Consider the following 25,853-nt stretch of genomic DNA (forward strand, 5'->3'; position numbering starts at 1 on the left):
GATGAAACCAGGCTAATCCTGTTTTTTTTTTTTTTTTTTTAATTCATACATACTTTTTTTGTTTTTATTTTTTTTTGTTTTTCTTTTTTTTTTGTTTTTTTTTTTTGTATCCTAATTCTTATTTATGTGTTACTTATAATTTTTTTGTTACCGAGTCTTTGAGAGGCAGTGGCTTCTTAAGCGCCGAGATCTAAAACCGCTCAGATACAGAGAAACTCATCAGCTGAGAAATATAGATTCACAAAATACAATAGACTAAAAGTATAAATATAATTTTTTAGTTATTAGGAGAAGATAGAACCGTCTTTTTTATGGCAAAGAGCGAGTCCGAAACATCAATTATTCTCGAGTGAGAGTTATAATCTTCACACAAACATAGAAAAGGTTCGTGCAGTTGGAAATTGCTTCTGCATTGTTTAAGAAATATAGGTTTATAATGCCTTGAAACTCGGCATGGAACATTCAAGTTTACTTCGTTCAATAGAAATGTGCTTGAAATCGATCCATTTAAAAGTCTAGCCATAAATAGTACACCTAGCATTTCTCTACGATTTGCAAGGGTAGGAAGATTTATTAGTTTTAATCGATTAGTGTAAGGTGGAAGATTATACCGAGAGTCCCATTGAAGATTTCTGAAGGCGAAAAGTAAAAACTGTTTTTGAATTGATTCTAGTCTATCTACATGAACTTGATAACGCGGATTCCAAATTATCGATCCATATTCTAATATCGGCCTCACCAATTATGTAAAAAGGGTTTTTGTAACGTAAGGATCACTAAACTCCTTTGAACATCTTTTCAGAAATGCTAAAACTCCTCTCGCTTTATTGACTGTGGCATTAATATGAGGGTTGAAACTAAGTTTGCAATTCATTGTAACTCCCAAGTCGACAAAAACATCAACGCTTTCCAGAGTTTGGCCATTAATTGTGTATGAAGCTGGCTATATGTTCCCACGTGAAAAACACATGGATTTACATTTCTCTATGTTGAGAGGCATAAAATTCGCATTACACCAAGTAACTAAACGATTTAAATCTGCCTGGAGTACAGAACGTTCTTCAACCGACGCGTATGACTTAAAAAGTTTTACGTGGTCGGCATACATTAAAATTTTAGAATATTTTATAGTTGGGAAACATCGTTTATAAAGATCAAAAACAGAATAGGGCCGAGATGGCTGCCCTGAGGCACACCGGAGGGAACATCGATGACATTCGAACAAATTTTTTTAAAAATGACTCTTTGAGTTCTACCACAAAGATAGGAGGAGATCCAGCGAGTTAGGCCAGGTTGAAAACCAAGCAATTCGAGTTTATAAACAAGTAATGAGTGGCGTACTTTGTCGAATGCTTTGCTGAAATCAGTGTATATAAGGTCTGTATGATGATTGTTTCTAAACCCATTAAAGACGTGAATTGTAAATTCAAGCAAATTGGTTGTGGTTGATTTGGCTCTACAAAAGCCATGCTGAGAACTATCTATCAATGTAGAAATCGAAAATGTAAGGTGATTAGTAACGATTGCTTCGAAAAGCTTAGGGATAGCGGAGAGCTTTGCTATTCCACAATAGTTTTCAATAGACGACTTGCTTCCTTTTTTATGGAGTGGGATAAGAAAAGATTCCTTCCAAGCCGTCGGGAAAATGCTATTTTTTAAAGAGAGGTTAAACAGATCAGTAAGGGGCTGGTAAATGTATTCCGCACATTTTTTAAGAAAACATGTTGGGATCAAATCGGGACCGTATTTGAAGGATTCTTTTAGGGTCTTTAGATGTATTAGAACATCTTCAGGCAGCAAATGTGGGGCATATATTGAGTTACTAGAATGGAGCTCATACGGATAACTTGTAGGTGATGAATCAACCACAGCAGAGTAATTAGAGTGAAAGAATTGAGCGAAGAAGTTTGCAATCTCTTGATCGTCGCTGGAAATGCTATTTCTAAACTTTATGGCAGAAGGAAATCCGTTAGTTCTGCGTTTAGAATTTACGAAATCATAAAAAGACTTCGGGTGGCAAATAATGTTTCTTTTAATTTTACATATGTAAGCTTTATAACACTTTTTATTAAGTTCAAAATACTTATGACGGAAAATAGCGTACTGTGCATAATGAGAATGTAAACCGGTTCTCTTATATAATTTGAATAAACGTGATTTCTTATTTTTTAAAGCTTTTAAATCTTTAGTAAACCAGGCCTGCACAGGTTCAATGTACGAGCATTTGCGTTTGGGCACATGTTTTTCAAATAAAGTATAAATGGTTTTATTAAGATGTAAAACGTTTTCCTCTACATCCTCTTTATATAGAGGCCAAGTTATCTTAGAAAGCTCTTTATTTAAATTTTTGAAATTAGTTTTGGAAAAATCAAAGCATCTGGTAGAGACACATGTTTTGTTAGTACAGCCGACTTCGTTGCTTATGATTTTGTAAGTTATCTCAAGAGAAGGATGGTAAGCGTCTTCTGGCAAAACAAGAGGTTCACACCGATTTATAGAGAATATTAGATATGTCGTCAACAAATGCTAATTCTAACAATTTTCCATACTTACTTGGAAAGAAGTTGATCTGATTAAGGCAAAGATCAGTAATTTCATCCAAAAAGTCATTGTTATGCATCTTTGATGATACGGGGACAATATTGTGATCAACGGTATTCCAAGATATATGTGGCAGGTTAAAGTCGCCTAAAACAATCATTGAGTCCGTGGACTTTATCATCGAATGACTGATTGTAACAGTGAAATATGATGCATATACACTGACAGATCAGAAGACGGTGGAATATAAAAAACGGCTAAGTAAATATGGCCCCGGTCTAGTAAGATTCGGATGCATTTAAACTCGATGGAATCAACTTCAGCTAAATTAACATCTTCGGATGGAATTGAAGAATGTACAGCTAGCAAGACACAACCTCCGGTCCTATTTAAGCGATCATTTCTATAGGTCTGATACTCACCACAAAAAATTTCTGAATCTAAAACATTGGGTTTCAGCCATGTTTCGGTAAAAGCAATAATATTATAGTTTAGTTATAGTGGTTTTCAAATGTAAGTCAGTTAATTTAGTATTTAAGCCTCTAACGTTTGATAGTAAATGCTTAAGCAAGATATTAAATTAAGTTCTTTGGATCGGAACTTTGAGGAGGAATTTTTGCTACATTTTGAGTAATCTCAATAGTCTTATGCACAAATTCGCGAACAAAAGCCCTGGCGGCCAAAATGCGCTGTCCAAAATTTTATCAAAATCTTCTGAGTAGACATCAATTCTAAATGAAGAAATGTTCATTTCGTAATTAAATTAAAATTTTCTTAAAGTCATGCCGTCAGCCTTAATTTTCGAAGTGACATAAGACTTGATATCCTCAACGGAAGTGTCTTTGTCAAAGCGAGATACAAAAATCGATTTTTTGAGCGGGACTACAACGAGCTTCTTAGCCGCTGCTACTGAATAAGAAGTCACAGATTGAGAAGTTACAGTTTCAGAAGTTACAGTTTGAGGCTCTAATGTTTTTTCCGCGGCCTTAGAAGTGGATGAAACCACAGCTTGCGGATTAGGGGAAGCCAAGTCCAAGAGCTCCACATGCGGAAGATTAATGTTCTGAGCAGGATTAAGATTCAAAGCATTAGGTGAGTCTTCAGAATGATTTTGATTATTATCCCGGTTGTCTTTATTTCTATTTAAACAATGCGGTAACTCATCCAAACACTCGAAGGAATTGAACAAGCTATCGTATTGATTGAACTTTTCCGTGATTATGGAAAACTCTTTAGCAATATCAGAAAACGCATTTCGTGTTTGTCTAAACAGTTTAAATAGGTCAACCTCAGTTGATCTGCATTTAATGCATGACCAACGTACTCCCTTCTCCCCATCATTGACAGTGTCAACAACTCTAGCCGTCAGACCCGCGCACTTTCCATGGGCGAGCCCATCGCAAAGCCAGCAAGAGACAAAACGTTCGGATTCGCTTTTTACCTGACAGTTTTTGAAAATGCAAGTCATTTTTTATAGAAAGGTGAAAAGAAACTAGTATAAGAATATAGAAATGGTAGAGATATGTTTGTAAATTACAAAGAAAAAACAGTTGAAATAGCACTGAGAATGAGAAAGGTTATATATAAAGCAACTCTGAAAGTTTGGGAGCTTAGCGGTAGCTAGCAATTTTAGAGTCACTGTCACTTGACACTTAAAAAGCGACGCAAACAGCTGCGAAGACAGTAAATTGCGAGAAAAACAAAAAGTGTGCGCACAAAAACAATTGCAAGGTGAAAAGGTGCCAATCAAAAATTGCAACAAAAACATAAATGCACAATGACTCGGCGAACACAAAATGAATAATAAGAAATTGATTAAAAACTTTAAAAATTCACAAAATCTTAACTTTTCAAAGCAAACCAATTGTATTAAAATGAACTCTAGGTTTTCGCACTTATTTTTGTCACAAACTAGTATTACAATTTAGATATTATAATTTAAAACTCGCAAAGTAAACACAGCAAAATAAAATGCAACTTTACAGCTATAATGACGTTTGCGTTCCGTTTCGTATGTCGGTTAGTTTCGGTTTGCGCGCGTATAATTTCCCTATAGGATACATTTCTAGTTCAAAACTGTTGCGCTTCAAGTGCATTCAGAAACACTATTTGTTCACTCTCTATCCATTTGCCATGCTTTCATGGAAACTGCCTCCGTTGCATTACTCTTTCTGTAGTTCTGTACTAGGTACAAATTAGCAGTTTAGAAATTGAACAAATTTACGGTTTAGATCTAGTTCTCTAGCACATACTATTTCATTAGTCTCAGCCCAGACACAAACTCGACATGATGTTTTCAATACGATTTTATTATATTTTTCGATACTTCCGAATCACTCCATAAATATCTGCAATGGAAATATCTACTCCCCTTTAAAGTTAGTTCTGTTTCAGGCAAAAGTTCGAAATATTAAAACTGGTACATTTTTTCACAATAACAAAACCCATTTCGAGTTTTGATACAATGTTTTGGATTCCCCAAAATTTCCCTCCGGAGGACTAGAGTATGTTTAATATAAATGACTCAAGTGAAAGTGGCGTGTCCTTGTATAAATGTTTTATGTTGGATCAATGACAAAATATACATATGCTATAGAGTTAACGTTAGGAAAAGGCTACAAAGTATGGGAAAAGAAAGAAGGCATACTCAAAGTCAAAGCTCCTTGAATCTATCATCAGTCCTTTTCTAGAGATAGTGTATTATCAAATAAATATTAAACATGAAATACAAAAATCGAAACTGTCGATTTTTGAACTTGGGAGAGTCTAGTTACTATCGAGCTTGTACTTATTTAAATTGGTATCACTAGTTACTGACTTCCCTCAAGTGTTAGAAACCACTTCATGAGGTAACATTAAAATGTGTTTGTTGTTTATGTTTACCGAATGAAGGCTACTGATGGGTGCTTTTTTATTTTTTTTAAATTTCCATATCTGAACCTGTTTCTGAGACATATACCAAAACTTTGGCCCATCATTGTCGTTTTTTGGACATATGAAAAATAGTAGATAAAAGGTGCAGACAGCGGTATTAACATAGGTTTACTTTTATTTCAATAAATCATATTAATCTAAAGTTACTGACCTAATCGTGGGCAACAAAACCCCATACGATCCAAACAATTCTTCTAAATATCTTGATCTATGCGATATCTAGCGAATCAAATTTTTTTAACTGTCAGCTACCGCTGAAACACATTTTAAAGTTTAAGTTTTTAGCCCACCGTAAAGTTACATAAAATCCAAAAATTCTTAATCTGGTTTGAAATTTACTAATTTTCTCTACCCATGCGCCACCTAGAGGCATTTTTTTCTCCTTTTTTTCATTTTTATGGTGAACTACACTGATTTCTAATTAAAAAGATGTCATAAAAAAATGTATGGAATTTTTGGCCTGATATTGCATTTTAATACAACTCGAACTCAAAGTTTCAAGTCTCTAGCTTACCGAAAACTTACTTAAAACTAGATCGCGAAATTTCGAAAATAATTCGAGATTTTTTAAATAAAGTTTACAGCGACATCTTGCGTTGTTTTTTCGCTGATGTTGCCCTTTCATCGGGTTATGAGGTATATTCCAAGTTTAAAAACTCCACGGGAAGTTAGTCAAAAACATAATGCCTTATAATAAAGGTGATAAAAATACACGAAAACCCATTGGAAACCCATGTGAACAAAAATATTACTTATTTTGGGATTAAAAGCTCCGAAATGAGTTTTTATAGTCTGTTGTTATAGCAGTGCTTCGCCCCCTCTAATAGATGCGTTCACTCACAAATTTTCATCAATACCCTCTAAGGGGACTCCGTGAAAACTTGCTGTTACAACAGGCTTGGACCAAATATATAAGGGTTTTAGAGGTGCTGGTTGCGCATTGCAATTGAAAATACAGTTTGTGTCATATGAGGACACGTAAACAAGCAGGGGATGATACTATGGGTATGTCAAGGTTGATTCTGTCTGAGAGTTGAGCTAGAGTTTCACACATCTCCCTGGGAGGTTGCTTTTCTCAATTGCGAGTTCAGGCTAATTGTCTTTGAGAACGAGGGTCATCGGGACTAGTGTCTTAGGAATTTGACGACTTTCTGTGGATTTCTCTTAGGATATTTTTATGATCCTTTTCATCATAGCGATAACTTCTTGAGCGCCGGGGCAGTCGTGGCCTCTGCAATCAAAATTTCATTTCTCTCCTTTATTGGCGAGAGTATTATTGGATATAGGACAGTCGGTACCGTAATACTATTGACGTAGATGTGCAATATTACCGACATTTTCTACACCTAAGTGAATGGAACAAGACGTGTTGCCCTTATCGTGTTGTCATCGGCGTGGGATCGTAATCGTAACCCCTTCTTAAAGGAGCTTCCATATGTAAAAGTTAAACAAAAGTGGTGATAAGACACGACCTTATCGCTCCCTTTGTTTAATTGTAGTACGTAGGGTAGACCGTTCTTACAGTCACGTTCTCTGATTAACTGTGTAAAATGATTTTGATTAGTCTAGTGCAGCGATAACTGCTCTATGGTAGGGTCTTTGGTTCAGTTCGCAAGTTATTTGTATGTCGATTGTGTTTAGCCCAGTGGTGGTTCTATGTAATTTTCTTAAGACTTGCCGGTTATTGAAAATTCCCAGGTTTGTGGTGAATTAAGGGAGTAGCTCGTCTTCAAGTGTCTTGGCTACCCACGATAAAGGAGATATCGGTCATAATGAATTTCCTGCGTTAGCTGGATTCTTTAGTACCGGAAGCACCCTCGCTATTTTCTATTTCACAAGGATAACGATAGTGGACAGCGACAGGTTTTAGACAAGCATCAGTTATATAATCCCTCAAAGCCATGATTTTTAAGCATCGGGATGGCATTCCCGTCCGGGCCTATCGATTTAGATGGTTTAGCATGTTCGATGGCTCCTTTAATCTCAATGGTGGTGATGGTTTCGTCCCCTTTCTTCCCAGTGTCGGTTTTATAAGAAGCAGGTAATGTCAGGTGGTCGCCGTGGTATGATGGTAAAGTGCTCCGCTTACCACACCGAAGATCCTGGGTTCACGCCAAAGGCAAAGCAACATCAAAATTTTAGAAACAAGTTTTTTCCATTAGAAGAAAATTTTTCTGAGCGGAGTCGTCTCTAGGCAGTGTTTGGCAAGCACTCCGAGTGTATTTCTGCCGTGAAAAACTCTTAGCGAAAACACATCTGCCTTGCAGATGCCGTTCGGAGTCGGCATAATACATGCAGGTCCCGTCCAGCCAATTTGGAGGGAAAATCAGGAAGAGCACGACGCAAATTGGAAGGGAAGCTCGGCCTTAGATCTCTTCGGAGGTTATCGCGCCTTACATTTAGTTTATTTATAGTGTTATTACGATCTATCTATGACTAACCACTAACCGCGTTATTTTGGTTTTAAGATCTGTTTTTATACCCAGCTGTATTTGTACACAGGGTATTATAACTTTGATTGGATAACGGTTGGTTGTAAAGGTATAAAGGAATCGAGATAGATATAGACTTCCATATATCAAAATCATCAATATCGAAGGAAATTGATTGAGCCATGTCCGTCCGTCTGTCCATTAATACGATAACTTGAGTAAATATTGAGTTATCTTCACCAAATTTGGTATACGAGCTTATCTGAACCCAGCATAGATTGGTATTGAAAATGAGCGAAATTGGATAATAAGAACGCCCACTTTTTATATATATAACATATTGGAAAACACAAAAAACCGGATTATTTAGTAAATAATACACCTAGAATGTTAAAGTTTGACGTGTGGACTGATATTGAGACTCTTCATAAAAATTTGAAAATTTTTTTAAATGGGCGTGACACCGCCCTCTTGTGATAAACTCAATTTTACAAATATTATTAATCCTAAATCAATAACCGTTAAACCTATCGTAATATAACTCGGCAGAGGGGTTGCCTTTACTATAAGGACTGCTTAGAAGAAAAATTTATGAAATCGGTTAAGGACCAAGCCCACTTTTATATAAAAGATTTTTAAAAAGTCGTAAGCTATATCTTTGCAAAAAAGAGCCTAATATCAATGGTATTTCATTTCTTTAGTGGATTTATAACAATAAATAGGAAAAACTTTAAATTTAAAAAAATGGGCGTGGCACCGCCTCTTTTATGACTAAGCAATTTTCTATGTTTCGCTAGCCATAACTTGATGAAAAATTAGTTCAGAATAGAACCATATGTATATGTATTATTGCGCAGCCTTGTAACACTATTACGCACACAAAATAAACAACAATAGTATTGCAAGTGGGTATGTAATATTCAGTTTCATCCGAACTTAGACTTCCTTACTTGTGTGAGTATATTTCAAATTTCCAACAAGTGGTATTTTATATCCCTCAACAAATGCTTTAAATTTTGTTGAGTAAAATACTCTGAAGGAAATTTCTATGCTTTTATTTTGCACGACACTGCAAATATAGTTACACTCAATTAAGTTGATTATTGTAGGTTCGGAAAAAAACAAACATAATTTAAATTTTGAATATAGAAGCCGACCGAAAAGAATTCACAATTAAGTTGATTACATCAAGCGAATAGCCAATTGCAACACAAATGAATAATTGGGATTTACACAGAAAAGATTGAAAGTGTTTTGCGGCAGGAAATTATTAATCATGCGTACGTAGTGGTCACAGATTGAAACTAATTAGTTTGTGGGTGCTTGCAATAGACAGCGACAGCAACAACAACAACAACAACTTCAACAAAAACAAGAAAAATAAAGCCAAAATAACAAAAATTTGCCAAAAAATAAAAAAATAAAAATAAAATAGCATCAAAAACAAACACAATAACAAAATAATTGCAATATATTACATTAGCTATGCAAAACAACAAAAACTAGAAGTAATGCACAAATAACAGCAACAACAACAACAACAACAAAAAGTTGTACAACGGATGCAAAACATCTGTTGACATATGAAAAGCTGCATTCACTTTGCGCTTACCACACAACCATAATCAGCTGCCTGCCGCAATGCAACGCGCAACCACATAATTCGAAATATAGAAAACAAAAGTTGAATGCATAAAATTATTCAAACAGGCAATCGTGTATGTGTATTTTGATGGGAGATAGTCTAATCTTTGAAATATTAGAATTTTTGCAAATTATATGTAAGAGCGATAGGAGTAAAGCGTTATAATGATATACATGCGAAAGCAACAACAAAAAGTGTGAAATTGTGGTAAAAATTAAATTAAGTGTTAAAAGTGTATAAATATACATACACATGTACAAACATACATTACTCAACTAACGAGTATATCATATTAGAAATTAAAGAAGCGCCAAAGAAAAAGTTTTTTTATTTTTTTCAAACGCTTCTGAGTACCGTCAAAGATTAAATGCGTACATCCGATGTCTATGTGCAGGACAGCAACAAAATGAAATATTAAAAAAAAAATTAATAAAAATACATACATATATATTGGTAGGAAAATCAAGTACAGAAAAAGTGCAAAATATCACGTTATAAGTAATATAAAAACTAGCGCAAAGCCAACACGTTCGACTTGTCTTAAGAAAATTGTAATGTTATGCGTCCCTTAACGTACTGTACACAGTGGTTCAAAATGAAAGAAAGGCGAAAGAAAATGTTTAACTCATAGGTAATGTCATAAAATATTGCACAGAAACTTCATTAGACTGGTAAGGCTAGACAAGGTTGAACTGACTGGCCCGTGATAACCTCACATAAACTGAATGTAAGGTGCGATAACTTCCGAAGAGATTTGAGGCTGAGCTTTTCTTCCAATGTACATCGTGCTCCTTTTAATTTTTTCTACAAATTGGAGGGACCCGCGCAACATGTTTTATGCCGACTTCGAACGGTATCTGCAAGGTAGATGAGCTTTCACTGCGAAGGTTCTTCATGTCAGAAACACACTCAGGCTGTCTGCCAAATCACTGCCGAGGAGCGACCGCGCTTAGAAAACCTTTTTCTAATTGATAAACTTTTTCCAAATTTTCGATGTTGCTTTGCCCAAGGCGCGTACCCACAATCTTCGATGTGATAGGCGAAGCACGCTACCACCACTACATGGCGGCCGCGACTAAATTAGTCAATAGTTTTATCAGAAGTTTGCTATACGATCAAATTCTTTCACGGGTTGTTTTTGTAACTCCCCAGAACACCATCTACATAATGAAGTGATAATTCTCCCCATTGGGGAGAGATATGAAATGCTAACCAAACACTTCCTATTGAATACCCAGAAAACTGGGCGTTCCAACAGACATATGATTGATGAGCCAAAACCGCCCAGGGACTTAAGGAGTCATCTCCGTAAGCATTATGAGGAAATGCGGCACCTGAGTACACAGACGTATGAAGCCAAAAAACACAAGCGGGTCCTCAGTGAACTCCATAAACAGGCGTCGGACCTCTATACCAGAACTTGCTCGGTGAATCCTGTAGTCAAAGAACAACACACAAAACTTGGAGAAGAAGAACGCATACTCACACACGTCATTCTAGCTCAGCTTCGATCTCGATACTATAACAGATTAAACTCTTATCTATCCAGAATCAACCCCGACATACAAAACATATGTCCTGCTTGTAACGTGTCGCCACATGACACCAACCATCTCTTTAACTATATTGTGGAAACAACGCCTCTAACAACTCTCTAATTAAAGTCCTCCCTGTTGAAACAGCAAATTTTCTTGGACTCCCGTTAGAGGATATTGACGACAATTTGTGATCGGTCGCAACTACTGGATGGGGCGAAGCACTGCTACAACAACAACAACAATATACCCTTTTTTTTTTTAGAGGTGTGTTCTTTTTTGTGTGGCTGTCCTTGAAAGAAGTACTCCATTGTATAGGTTAAACTTTGCAATAGCTGCATATACCAAATTAGAGAGAGAGGGCGATAGATGCCGCGTACACTGCATAATTCTTTTACGCGCATTAAGTGGCGACGAAGCCTCCTTCGCTCTCTACTCAACGCTGAGGTTCCAGTAAAACTTACTGTCTTGGGTTAACGGGCGCCAATTGACAACACCAAGGGTTTTAGAATCATTTTCAACCTAGTGCTTCCAGCGGGGCATCACCTGTCATTCGCATAACACGGCCTTGCTAGCGTAGCCTCTGTCTTTAAATTCACTGGACTATATTCATGCCTGGCTAAAGCTCCCCAGCTCATTATTTAATATTTTTCTGTGCTCACTGTCGCGACCACGTAAAGGTCTGGAAAACTTTCGAAGAACTTTTCTCTCGCACTTTTCCTATGACGTGCACGTTTTAAAAATTTAATGGTAAATAACTAAGTTACAACAAAACAAGTAAGGAAGGCTAAGTTCGGGTGTAACCGAACATTACATACTCAGATGAGAGCTTTGGAGACAAAATAAGGGAAAATCACCATGTAGGAAAATCAACGTAGGGTAACCCTGGAATGTGTTTGTATGACATGTGTATCAAATGGAAGGTATTAAAAAGTATTCTAAGTGGAAGTGGGCCATAGCTCTATAGATGGACGCCACTTAGGGATATCGCCATAAAGGTGGACCAAGCCTGACTCTAGAATTTTTTTGTACCATATGGGAATCAAATGAAATGTGTTAATGAGTATTTTAAAAGGGACTGGCCCTTAGTTCTATAGATGGACGCATTTTCGAGATATCGACATCCAGGTGGACCAGGGGTGACTCTAGAATTTGTTTGTATGATACGGGTATCAAATGAAAGGTGTTAATGATTGTTTAAAAGGGAGTGGCCCTTAGTTTTATATGTGAAGGCGTTTTCGAGATATCGACCAAAATGTGGACCAGGGTGACCCAGAACATCATTTGTCAGGCACCGCTAATTTATTTACATATGTAATACCACGAAATATATTCCTGCCAAGATTCCAAGGGCTGTTGATTTCGCCCTGCAGAACTTTTTCATTTTCTTTTTCTTAATATGGTAGGTGTCACACCCATTTTACAAAGTTTTTTCTGAAGTTATATTTTGCATCAATAAACCAACCCAAATACCATGTTTCATCCCGTTTTTCGTATTTGGTATAGAATTATGGAATTTTTTTTTACATTTTTCGTAATTTTCGATATCAAAAAAGTGGGCGTGGTCATAGTCGGATTTCGGCCAAGATAAAGTGAGTTCAGATAAGTACGTGAACTAAGTTTAGTAAAGATATATCGATTTGTGCTAATGTTATCGTGTTAACGGCCGGGCGGAAGGACAGACGGTCGATTGTGTATAAAAAATGGACGTGGCTTCAACCGATTTCACCTAAAACAGTTACCATCATAGAATCTATGCCCCTACCAAATTCATAAGGATTGGTAAATTTTTTTTTTTAGAAATAAGGTTTTTGTATTAGAAGAAAATTTTTCTAAGCGGGGTCGCCCCTCGGCAGTGTTTGGCAAGCGCTCCGGGTGTATTTCTGCTATGAAAAGCTCTCAGTGAAAAATCATCTGCCTGGCAGATGCCGTTCGTAGTTGGCATAAAACATGTAGGTCCCGTCCGGCCAATTTGTAGGGAAAATCAAGAGGAGCACGACGCAAATTGGAAGAGAAGCTCGGCCTTAGATCTCTTCGGAGGTTACCGTGCCTTACATTTTTTATATCATTACTGGAATTGAATGTTGACATAATTTACTTATATACTGTAAAATTTAAATTTTTGTTAAAATTTGACTTAAAAAAAAATTTTTTTTTAATTGGGTGTGTTCTTCATCCGATTTTGCTAATTTTTATTTAGTTCACATGCGGAATAGGAGTAATGTTCCTGCCAAATTTCATCATGATATCTTCAACGACAGCCAAATTTCAGCTTGCAAGTCTTTTATATTACCTTCTTTTAACCGTCCTGTTCATAGATGGATACCCGGGTACCTTTTGCATATTCAAAAACCGTTTTTACAAAATCTACAAATAGAAACCAGTCAAAATTTTGTGGCACCCTATGGGAATAAGTTTTCTACAAAAGGGAGGGAAATTTTTTTCAAATATACTTTCATAAAGATCATTTTTTTAATAAATTAGTTTTTTATTACTAAAATTAGTTTTTTATTACTAGTTCCCATGGCTGGGATACTCAGGTACCACTAGTAGTTCTCACATATGGGCTGCCTTGTGGTACCCGGGTACCCAGCCATGGGAACTAAGAAGAAAAACATCATGAACAGGACGGTTAAAAGTGGGCGGTGCCACGCCCGTTGTCTAAAATTTTACTAATTTTATGTTTTTCGTCATAAGGTCAACCCACCTATGGTAATGAATTATCGCACTTTTCTGTTTTTCGAAATTTTCGATATCGAAAAAGTGGGCGTGGTTGTAGTCCGATTTCGTTCATTTTAAGCAGCGGTCTGAGAAGAGTACCCAGGAACCTACATACCATGCATTTCATAAAGATACCTCAAAATTTACTCAAGTTATCGTGTTAACGGACAGACGGACGGACGGACGGGCATGGCTCAAACAAATTTTTTTTCGATACTGATGATTGTGATATATGGAAGTCTATATATATCTCGATTCCTTCATACCTGTACAACCCGTTATCCAATCAAAGTTAATATACTCTGTGTGCAAAATACGCTGAGTATATAAAAAAAAAAATATAGTTATGACTGTTTTTGTACGGAAAGCAAATTGGTTGGAAATTTACAAACTTGAGTGATAGCACTATAGTTATAGGAATATTGCAAATTCCTACTTTCATTGCGTTTGAACCACTGTGCAGCGTAGGCTACAACAGGCGGTCTGCCATAAAATATCAATTTCAGATTTTTCAATTTTGCAACCGACAGATAAATAAACATACACACATTAATGCAAACATATATAGAACTGCCGGTGTGCCAACCATCTACCACGCCCATTACGCCTTTCATATCTTGTCTTTTCAGAGCACTTGATCGTTTATTAGCCCCATTAGACGTGCCACACATATTAACTAGATAAATAACGTGCAGAACATGAAACTAATAATTCGTCGAAATTGCGCATGTGTCGCAAGTGTGAAATAAAGTAAACAGAGACAAAAAAAAAAAAAAAAAAAAAATAAAGGAAATTAAACACTCAAACGCACACCAAAAATATACAAACTTGATTGTTGCTTTTTGTGCTTGTGGTGCGTGTTAAAACCATAATATTGCGGTTTGCATCAAACTTAGTGGTGTTGAAACGTGATCGTATTAGACTAAGCCGCAATTGGCCATACAAAAAAATATGAATACATACATACAAATTCAGCAGAATACAATTTAATCCATTCGACCTAGTAGTACCTATTTTCACGCTAAGATATCTTAACAATTTGACTTCATTTGACCTGCTGCTACAAAACGTATCGTGTGTGGTTTGAAAGGCGGCAGCCGTAAGAATTTCGTTATATATAATCAAATGTTTGTTTGTAATTCGCGGTCAATGAAATTGCCTCTTAGCCGTGGTTTTATGTCAACGTACGCGAGCGCTACGAACACTGCTAACGCTTCGGTCTCCACCTCCGCTTCCGTTTCCGTCTCCTCTTCTACGCCAGAATACGCGTCATTGTGCGCGTCCGCGTTCGTGTCCGCGCCCAAGTTAGTCAAACCGGCGAACTGTTATACAATGTGCGAATCAAGTGATATTAAGATGTTGCCTCGAACACATTTATGTAGTAATGTTTTGTTATCGCAGCAGCAACAGCGTTTCGAGCGATGTGATGCACATAGCAGTAGAAAGTGTGGCAGCGGGATTAGCAATTTTACTCAATGCTTGCTTATATGTGGCGTATTGTTGCTCTTAGCTGCTGGTAATGGTAAGTGACATTGCATTTTTTCTGTTCATTTGAACTTTAACATATTGACATATTTAAAGCTTGCTAAACAAATAGTTAAGTTGGATTTCAAATACTTTTCTTCCTATGACCTGAGTATGAATATTAAGATGGAAGAAATATTTTTGACATTTTTTCTAGCTGTTTCGGATTCTAAATAAAATTCCGAAAAAATACGGCAGTGTGGCATAGCTTTAAAATTGTATAATTATTATTATTATTATAATTATATAATTGATATTACTAGCATGGCCTACTAAATTTGGCCTATCTGCATGTATTTTAATAAGCTTTTTCCGTCTAACTCTGCCCTACCCCTCTACACTTTTTCCTAATCTTTTTATTCACTCCTCCCTCCGTCTATTTCGCTTCATCTCCATCTTCGTCTCATTCTATCTGTTTCTTAGTCTCCTTCTCTCTTTTCTCTTCCTTCAAATTTTTCTCCTTCTTCTTCATCTCTTATTGCCAGTCCCAGAGGGTGGTATGTATTTTGTTCCAGTGGCATTCCGAGTCTCAGTCCCAGTCCCACTCCGAGTCTCAGTCTCAGTCCCAGTCCTAGTCGTAATGCCAGTCCCAGTCCGTCTCTGGTATACTTCCCAGAAAAAAGTATCGTAAATACTAATATAGGCAAATTTATATACGAAATTTCAGGCAAATCGAATAGGACGTATGTAAATAGGTATGTGGGTATTATTAATTCTTGTCTTTATTTCGGCTTCGCATGCATATTTATCAGTTTTGCCAGGTTGATGCGACTAAATCGAATATAACAATGAAGTTTAGAGCTCTTAGCAACAGCTTTCATTTGATATCCATAATACGCACACATTCTAGGGGTATCCGGGTCAATATTTTGGCCTATATCTCGAGACCCTAGTTACTCAGCGCAGTAAAACTAACTCTGTACTAAAGCATACATCAACAGCTTCAATTTGATACCCATAATGTGAAAACACATTCTAGGTATATCCGGGTCCACATTTTGGGCTATATATCGAGACCCTATCCTCCCAGTTGTATGAAAATTATCCTGTACTATAGCACTCATCAACAGTTTTCATTTGATATCCATATTGTATAAACACATTCTAGGGGTACCCGGTTCCACGTTTTGGCCTATATCTCGAGACCCTGTGCACCCAAGGGCATGAGGATTATTCTGTGCTATAGCTCTCATCAACAGCTTTCATTTGATATCCATATTGTATGTACGCATTCTAGGGGTACCAGGGTCCACGTTATGATCTCAAAACCCTAGGCACGTAGCGAAACAAAAGGTAGACGTTGGGCGATTCTAAGACCTAAAAAATATGCTCACAAAATTTCAAGAGAATCGGTTCAGCCGTTTCGGAGGAGTTAAGCGTCTAACACCGTGATAGAAGAATTTTATATATTAGATTTTTATTATTATACCATTATTTTGTTGATATTCCTGAACTATTTGATATATCGGAAATAATAATGTAGCGGATGGCTAATTCCTGATTATTGTGCAACTAATGTTGTAGTTTGAATCGCTGAACTGTCGAAAAAATAACTCAAATATTCAGTATGGAAAAATATTCTTTGTAAACAACTCTACTGGCGGCCACCGTGGTGTGATGGGTAGCGTGCTCCGCCTATCACACCGTATGCCCTGGGTTCAACTCCCGGGCAAAGCAACATCAAAATTTTAGAAATAAGATTTTTCAATTAGAAGAAAATTTTTCTAAGCGGGGTCGCCCCTCGGCAGTGTTTGGCAAGCACTCCGGGTGTATTTCTGCCATGAAAAGCTCTCAGTGAAAACTCATCTGCTTTGCAGATGCCGTTCGGAGTCGGCATAAAACATGTAGGTCCCGTCCGGCCAATTTGTAGGGAAAATCAAGAGGAGCACGACGCAAATTGGAAGAGAAGCTCGGCCTTAGATCTCTTCGGAGGTTATCGCGCCTTACATTTATTTATTTTTTTTAAACAACTCTACTGAAGTAATAATGCTACACAATTACAATACTCACGTACTTCACGTTAAGCGTATTAAAACCAGACTCATTGGTTAGTCCTCAACTTGCGCTGCTTTTATACACTCACTTGCTTCGTTTCACTATTTCTCCTAGGGTCTAGACTTCTCACGAACAGCCTTCTCGAAAAGTTGTACCTCGTACTTAGTTATTTAGCTATAACCATGTACATGTGTGTGATAACATGATTTGTGACTGTTTCTCTTTCTTCTTCGCTCTTAACTGCTGACCACAAATGTTCGGCCTGAGTGCGTCGTAAACCGGCAGTGGGTAGGCGCACAAGGGTCGATCTCGCTCAATGGATGATTCACTCAATAGAAAAGAAAGAAGAACACGGGAGGATTTTCCTCGTTATAATGGGTGAACTTTATTATGTGAATATATATATATAACCTGGTTACAATATTACCTGAATATATTCTGGAAAACAGTGGAGATCGTTGGCGGCAGATGCGTGCTGGTTGGCTGTTGAAATCAAAGAGGCCGGTTGTATAGCAAGCTACAACCGTTGACCCGCAAAATCCTCCGTTTTGGAGGGGAAAGGCACCCACACATCAACCCCGACATGCATATGCATGAGTGCTGACAAAAAGCACACATACACGTGCATGTACATGCATGCACATGCATGAGGGTGATGGTGTGGGTGGTTATAAATTAATTCGAGTATCGAGTATCGATTTGCAGAGTTGCATTGGGGGGGTCGCAATCAGATGCGGAAAAGTTAGGCATCCTTCCTAAACATGCCGGCCCCCCTTGCGATACGCAACATCGTTTTCCGCCAATGACCTCCGCTGAAACGAGAAAAATTATTATAAGACTTACACACTAAACTTAATCTAAATGAGTTCGTCTGCGACGCAAAATGGCCGGGAATCCTTTCCGACTTGCTTAGCATGCCACCTAAGCTAGGATGATAAAAGTTAACGGTGATGAACAGATGTAAGTGAATATTTCTTGCCATTGAATTATACATAATTCTTAAATATAGAAATTCAGAATGTAATATGTGTATAGTCGATGGCCAGTAAGGCTGGACGAAGAGGCCGAGGTCTCCGTTCCAGATTGGCACCATTTTTTGTTATTCTTTGGTTGTTGTCGTTCCGGATGGAGAGGCCGAGGTCTCCATTCCAGATTTGCGGTTTTTTTTTGTTGGTTGGACGAAGAGGCAGAGGTCTCCGTTCCAGACTCGATGGTTTTGAGGTTTTTCTGGGCTGGACGAAGAGGCCGAGGTCTCCGTTCCAGCGTATAACGTGTCGTGTCGCTCTCAGGGCGACTGTGGCATTTTTATGGATGTGCCAGGGCGAGTGGCCGTGAGGTTGGTTGGGTGATGCGCGTTTTCGCTGCAGCGCATGCATTTCGTCAGTTGGGTATTATATTATTACCCTACAAAACACCTGGTCACAAACCCTACCCACGCCCATGCAAATGTGACTACGAATATAACCCATCACCGTAAGATGACTAGTCAAATGACGTGGAGTGACGAGAGCATTTTTTGCAAAGTATTTAGTGCTGTGTTTTCGAGCAGCTTATGTGTTTCAACAAAAACCAGCAAGATTGCGGTGTGTGGGAGGTTGGAGCGGACGTGATTCCAAGCCACCCGCGCAAAATTACTTGTTTTCGTGATACGCGTGGTGTTTTATTAACAAACCTACGTTAAAATATATGAATAAACCGAGTTTAAAACGAACCGTAGAGGCTAACGACGGTATTGATTTAATTTTGTGCGAAAGCTCATGACGAGCAGCGCAAATCGTAATTAAATTGGAAAGTGTACCAACTGCCGGTGCTTGCATGCAGATTGGCGATGCGTTCTCAACGACGCGTTCTATCTGCACGTACCATTTTGAGATGGCGTGCAACCCTGTCGTGTATTTATTGGTCAGCTGACAGCTGGTATGGTGAATTTGTGGCGTGCGAATATATATACATATATGTATTTGCTTGCCCTTGAAAAAAAACTAGGTCACTGGGGCAGTAGCACACTAGGCCGGTAGAAACAGTTGACTTTTTTCCATTTCGGGATTTTGTCGTGTCGGGATTCTTTTATTTCGGGACCCGTATTGTTTTTGTACCGAGCCCTTATAATGACTGTTTGTGATGTTTGTTGTTGAAAAACAACAAGTCCTGCCCCCAGCCAGAAAAGAATAAGCAGTGCCGACGGAAAAAGAAATCAGGAAAAAAAAACTAAAAAAAACATTTTTTTGTTTTTTTTCTTTTTGTTTTTTTTTGAATGAGGGTGTAATTAATTTTGAATGAGATTTCTTCCTTCATTTTTGTGCGTAAGTATGTTTTGGACTGCCCGATGTGTCAGTATGGGTCAAAAAGGCCGATCCCGATTTTGTGTTTTGCGGGCTTTCGGTACCTGCCTGCACATTTTGTGCAGCACTACATCGTGTGAGAGACAACGTATACAAACATACATACATAATTATGCCCACGGCGAAATACAAAAACAAAATCAACAATCATTTCTTGTAGAGACTGGAATTTTCAACTGAATTGAAGTAAACGGTAAACCTCTTTGCCGTTTCTTCATTCAATTAATTTTAATGCGTGGCTGGAGTACGGTGCTGGTGATTAATGAGGAGGAAATATGGTAAGTAACTTTTAATATTTTCTTTTATTTCTTGTTATAAACAAATTTTCTTTCGTTTTCTTATTAGTAATTAATTTCCTTACATTTTCAGGTGCAGATGGGACAGGACATCGGGGTTATCGTTTGTTTGTTTTTTTTTTGATTACCGGCATCGCAAAAGAGGTGCTCCAACTGCGGCGCCGGCCACGCTGTCAGTTGTCACATTTTTTCGATGCCCATTTGTGCACTTTATTAATGAATTTTTTCTTTGCAGGTTAGGGATGTTGGATATCCTATATATTTTATGCTACGTCACAGCATAGTTAATCATGTCAAGAAGACATACCATTGTTTTACCACATTGAAACTGGTGACTTGCATCCTAGCGGCTTTAATGCCTTTAACATTCTTCTATTTCTATGCATTCGAACAATTTTTTTTTTTTTTTTTTTTTTATGTCCGATCGTACAATAGTACATACATCAGCGGTATTGGATTATGGACGTAAAGGGAATTTATATTTTGGCTGGTCAGAGAAAACCTGAACATTCGCCATGGTGTGATAAGACATTTCCATTCCCATATTCATATATACAGTCGCATTATTGGAATGTTGGTTTTTTACGTTAATATGAAGTAAACCAATTACCAGGTTTTATCTTAGCACTACCGGTGCTTGCGTTCCTTCTCTATCACTGCGTCAAATACTTTAAGAGTTTTCCTAAGCACATTATTGCCAAATTATCCTATTGTGCAACTTTTAAAGAATATAAATCGCTGACGTTGGTGCTGCGTGCGCTACTGCTTACGGTGTTTTTCACATTCTTCGTACAGTGCAGATATCGACGCTTTTATTGTGCTCACCTACACCATGCCTTTATTGGTTTGCGGTGTATCAGTTGCCCAAGACATTTGATCAAAAAAAATTGCGTTCGAAGGCTGGTTCTGTATTAGTTTGCTTTACGCGTTATTACTTGATTGGTACAGCACTATTTTGCAATAATCTGCCGTGTACGTAAGGTAGGAAATGAAACTAACAACAAACTATAGACAAAATGCAATATACAGCGTGTTATTTGAAATATGTGAATTGGCGGTGGAAATGCTTTTTCATACCATCACTGGTTTACTAGAACATAATGACTTACAAGCTTTTGGCCTGCGAAATTCTTCATTTGATTGTCAGCACAAGTCCCATAAAATCATCAAGAAGAAGAAAAGCAAATACCAAAACTCAACCATTAAACTAAAATTAATTATTTACAAGGCATGTTTTTTTTTCGCTGATAAGGCAACAAATGAACATTTATATAAAGTGGCTTCTGAATTACGTGAAGCTATCGACCGGTGGCTGAAAATGGGATAAAAACGGGAAACTACGAAATCCAATCACTTAATGTTGCTAGCACTTGGATAAAATTAAATGATCTTTTAAGTACGCGCTTAGCATATGGTACAGCCGGCCTACGTGGTAAAATGCGAGCTGGCTTCAATGGTATGAAAATCTTGTCATAGCACAAACCGCGCAAGGCTTGGCCACTTATATGAAAGTTCAATTCAATGATAACGAACGAAAACACACGCGCTATGGGTTTTGGCTATGATGGACGTCATAATAGTAAACGATTTGCTGAGTTATCTGCAAATATATTTATAGACGCCGGCTTTACAGTTGACCTCTAAACGATTGGTAGCAACCCTTTAGTGCCCTTGCCAATACGTCATTTCAATTGTTTAGGTGGTGTAATGGTTACTGCGTCGCATAGTCCAAAAGATGGGAATGGTTTTAAAGTGTATTGAATGATAGTGCACAAGTTATAATACCGCATGACAAAAATATAGTCAAATATAATAAGCAATTTAGAGCCAAGGGCAGACAGTTGGGGTACATCAAATGCGTATGAATCGGAACTTTTAATTGCTCCATAAGAGGCTATTGAGACTTATGTTGTTAGAGTACGTGAGACTTTACCCTCGTCGATTATGGAGGTGAATAGTCAAAGCAATGTACTTGTGGGTTATAGGGCGATGCATGGCGTGGGATTATGCTGGAGCTACAGATTCACTTAAGCCATCATCAAGCACCGGTATGAGGTAGATGAAAAGTTTTCGATTCCCGACTGTTGTCACCGACTGACAAATTTGCAGTCTCTAGCCTTACAAGAGCATATTGATTTACCCCATTCCGACCACTCTACCGTCAAATAAAAAAAAATGTTTGATTTTTCCACCGTTCAAACTAGGTAATATTATGGATCACTTACGCAGTGAGCACCCTGAAGCGTATCATAAAACCTTTTCCTCAGAAGAAACACCAGAGCATGAGTTAGTCAAGTCGACATCATGGCAGTGTGGCGTAGACGCGTTATTGGAATCCCGAGTGGACGGGTTCAGATATGCGACATCAGGGCGCGGGTACAAGCTTCAAAGCAAAAGATTATGTGACACGTGAGCATACAATAGCTTGATGGAAGAATGCGGTTGAAAGTGGCGCAGATATGGTAGAATTCGATGTACGGCTACGCAAAGATTCGGTGCCGGTAGTGTATCAAGAGTTTATGATTTATGTGTCGCTGAAAGCAAAAGGTAGCAAACTATTGGGCTATGATGAGACGCGCCCTATGGACAATGTGCGTGCATTTGGGATTGGTCTTAGGAGGCCAAATGTTTGAACTTAGATGAGTGCGTTCTGGAATCCAATTTGAGCGTGACAGTATGATCACCAGGCATGATGTTTTATATCGCAGTGAATCGGGGCAGCGTTATACGGTAAGATGTGGAAATATATACAGCTTTTATGTGAAACTTGGATGTGTTCCTTTTTTAGGATTTAGTTCATCGTTTATTGATCACACGTACATTCCCGTATTCCTCACCCGAAATGGAGCAAATTGCGCGCTCGTATCGGAAGTCTGCAATTGGAGGAAACAGCTTACGCCCGTTTCGGTGAGTGGTTGAGTTAGAATTATTGTATTTACTTTGAGCTATTTGACTCAAGTTCAAAACTGCTGTCGATTTTATAAAATCAGAAATAAGAAAAAAAGGGTGGGGTTTTTTTTTTTTTTTTTTTGGTGGTTCTTGTTCGGTGAAACGATAATTTGGAATCTGTCACTCCAGTCGTTCATATGAGTAGTCGCTATCTCACGTATTTCCTTAATCCGATTCACCATCTAAGAGCTATTGCCCACTCAGCACTTGGGTGCTTAACTTTTGATTACTCCTTCCGAATACATAATGAATTATCATACAAGTTAACAGAAGAAATAATCAAATATGAATACTTTTAATGATAAAAAAGGAAACTGAGTATCGCCTTCCAATCACAGTTGGGACTCATATTGGAATCAAATGTGTTTGCTTTTGGTGATCGAGGATTTCAAATCGTGTTTCCTTCAACTCTCTGAATATTTCCGCCCTATTTTGATTGACTGAATAATGGCTTTATACTTGTTAAAAATATGTTGACGAATATGATCAGAAAGGGACTGTCCACCCATTAACGTTAAATTTTGTAATGATATCCAGTAGGAAGGAAAGCGTTTTGACATATTGATCGTCAATGATCATTCAAGAATCCTGACAGGTACGGTCCATTTTCCTCCCGATGATACATGAATTTGCGAATTGAAAATACTTTTAAATGTGAACGTTTTGATCATCTTGAGGTAGGACATTTGGATGTATTCTGTGATCCCATTTCTCAAGGGGGGAAAAGTAGTGGATAAATCAGCGCCTTTTGAGCTTAGTGTTCATTTCTGGAAGGTTCCCCCCCTTTTTAATAGTTATTTCAAGATTTTGGGTGATGGGATGGATCTTGATACAGTCTGTTGGTCTCGCGCCTTTGGCCGAGTGCGTAGGTGTTCTGTGGTCCTTGGTCGGGCTGATGGAGGGAATTCGGGTTGACTTGTTGGAAGTTTGAAAATATGAAAGGCCGAAGGCCCTTAGATTCTGTGGCAGATCGGTTCGCCCTTCTGCGGTAGGCTTTTATGATGTCCTCGTTATGGGATAACGAGTGAATGGGAGTGGTTTCTTGTATCCTCGCTCGGGGTGAGCGGGTGAATTTGGGTTAATTTTTGAAATTGAATTGAATTTGGGTTTTTTTGGTGTCCTCGCTCCGGGGTGAGCGAGTGAACTTGGAGTTTAATTTTTGGAAAGTGAGAAAGATAATGGGCTGAAAGCCTTTAGGTTCTGTGGCAGATCGGTTCACCCTTCTGCGGTAGGTTGTTATGATGTCCTCGTTATGGGATAACGAGTGAATGGGATGGTCTCTGGTGTCCTCGCTCGGGGCGGGCGAGTGAATTCGGGGATTTTCTGGTGTCCTCGCTCTGGGTGAGCGAGTGAATTATGGGTTTTTCTGTTCAGGGGGCCCCCGGTTAGTCTTGTTAAAAAAAACTTAGATCGGAAAGGAAAAATGTTTTTTTTGTTTGCGAGCTTTTTGTACGCTCTCCCGCGTCTTCGTGCGTCTCGCTCCGTAGTCAGGTGTAGGAGTCACTCCGGCAGACTCGAAACGAGACCGGAGGTAGAGAAAAAAAAAGAGAAGATGTAGGATCGCCCTCCGGTAGACTCGCACCATCACGAGACCGGGGGGTTGATTAGGGCATAGCCACAAGCTTAGGGATAGCGGGGCATCACGGCGCGTGGTTGAAACGCGTCTTCATGTCCCGCGCTCCCTTTCCCCATTGCCATCGCGTAGTACGTTTTAGGGTTCCCCTCCGGTAGACTCGCACCATCACGAGACCGGGGGGTTGATTATAATATATGGCTCGGGAGAAACGCAGGCTTAGGGGTAGAGAGACACGAAGACGCGGGTTCCTTAATTTGCTTTCTATGCTATTACAACCGTGGGCCTCTAATTGTAGGTAGTCGGGGGAAAAGGTGTTTTGGGTTTGATTTTTTTTTGAAGGGAGGGGTATGGAGGAACGGAGGGATTGTTAGGAGGAGCACTTAGCCTTCTCGCAATCCGTCTCTTCCGTTGGAAGAAGGATCAGTTTGACCAAAGGTCGTCTGACTTGACCCTTCTCGGTTTTGAGGTCGACTACGCGTACTCGGTCATCTTCGCCGGGGTGTACGTTGACAACTCGACCTAACCTCCATTCGTTGGGAGATAAGTGGTCCTCTTTGAGGACAGCGAGATCTCCCACTTTTATATTTTGTTTGGGATGCTTCCACTTCACTCTTTTTTGAAGTTCGGATAGATATTCGGTTTTCCATCGCTTGCAGAAAGTGTGATGGAGGGCTTTGAGTTTCTGCCACCGATTGATCATCGAGGCAGGGCTCTCACTAGCATCCGGCTCTGGCGGAGCCAGTAGATGGCCGCCAGTGAGGAAATGACCTGGAGTAAGCGGCTCAAGTTCCGTTGGGTCATTGGATGCCGGGCTGAGGGGCCGCGAGTTCAGGCATGCCTCGATGCGGCACAAGAGTGTATGGAATTCCTCGAATGTAAATTTGTGTGGTGAGGCTATCTTTTTGAAGTGGCTTTTGAAGCTTTTCACTCCAGCCTCCCACAGCCCTCCCATGTGGGGAGCGCCCGCAGGGATGAAATGCCAAGTGAGTGACTGGTGGCTGTACTTCGAGACAGCATTGTCTCGGGCTTGTGCCATGAAAGTTTTGAATTCCGATCGTAGGGATCGTGAAGCTCCGACAAAGTTTGTACCGTTGTCGGAGTAGACGTTTTTGGGACATCCGCGTCTAGATATAAAACGGGCAAAAGCCGCAAGAAATGATGGGGTGCTGAGGTCAGTAGTGGCCTCCAGATGAATCGCTCGTGTGGAAAAACACACGAAAAGGCAAACATAGCCTTTGGATAGTCGACACCCTCTGCCGCGGTAACTTTTAATGTCGAAGGGTCCGGCAAAGTCGACTCCAGTATTCGTGAATGCACGGCTGAATGTCGTGCGTTCGCGAGGGAGAATACCCATAAGTTGGGT

At 38.8% G+C, this 25,853-nt stretch overlaps 1 protein-coding gene and 1 pseudogene across 13 annotated transcripts in view; both read left to right on the plus strand.

Moving 5' to 3' along the window:
• The window catches only part of LOC137237648 (uncharacterized), a 548,551-nt gene that overhangs the window by 250,631 nt on the left and 272,067 nt on the right, over positions 1 to 25,853 (plus strand). For 9 of the 13 annotated variants that reach the window (XM_067761531.1, XM_067761536.1, XM_067761533.1 and 6 more), the window contains one exon: positions 14,438 to 15,330. In XM_067761531.1, coding sequence (XP_067617632.1) covers positions 14,934 to 15,330 — 397 coding nt within the window. In that variant the 5' untranslated portion in view covers positions 14,438 to 14,933. Of the gene's footprint in view, positions 1 to 9,056; positions 9,760 to 9,946; positions 10,184 to 14,437; positions 15,331 to 25,853 lie in introns of all 13 variants that reach the window. The other 4 variants (XM_067761537.1, XM_067761529.1, XM_067761530.1 and 1 more) reach the window with 3 other exon arrangements.
• LOC137250662 (GPI mannosyltransferase 2-like) lies at positions 19,901 to 21,698 on the plus strand (annotated as a pseudogene).

This window comes from Eurosta solidaginis, chromosome 1 (genome assembly GCF_040869045.1).
Source record: "Eurosta solidaginis isolate ZX-2024a chromosome 1, ASM4086904v1, whole genome shotgun sequence".
In the NCBI taxonomy this organism is placed as follows: domain Eukaryota; kingdom Metazoa; phylum Arthropoda; class Insecta; order Diptera; family Tephritidae; genus Eurosta; species Eurosta solidaginis.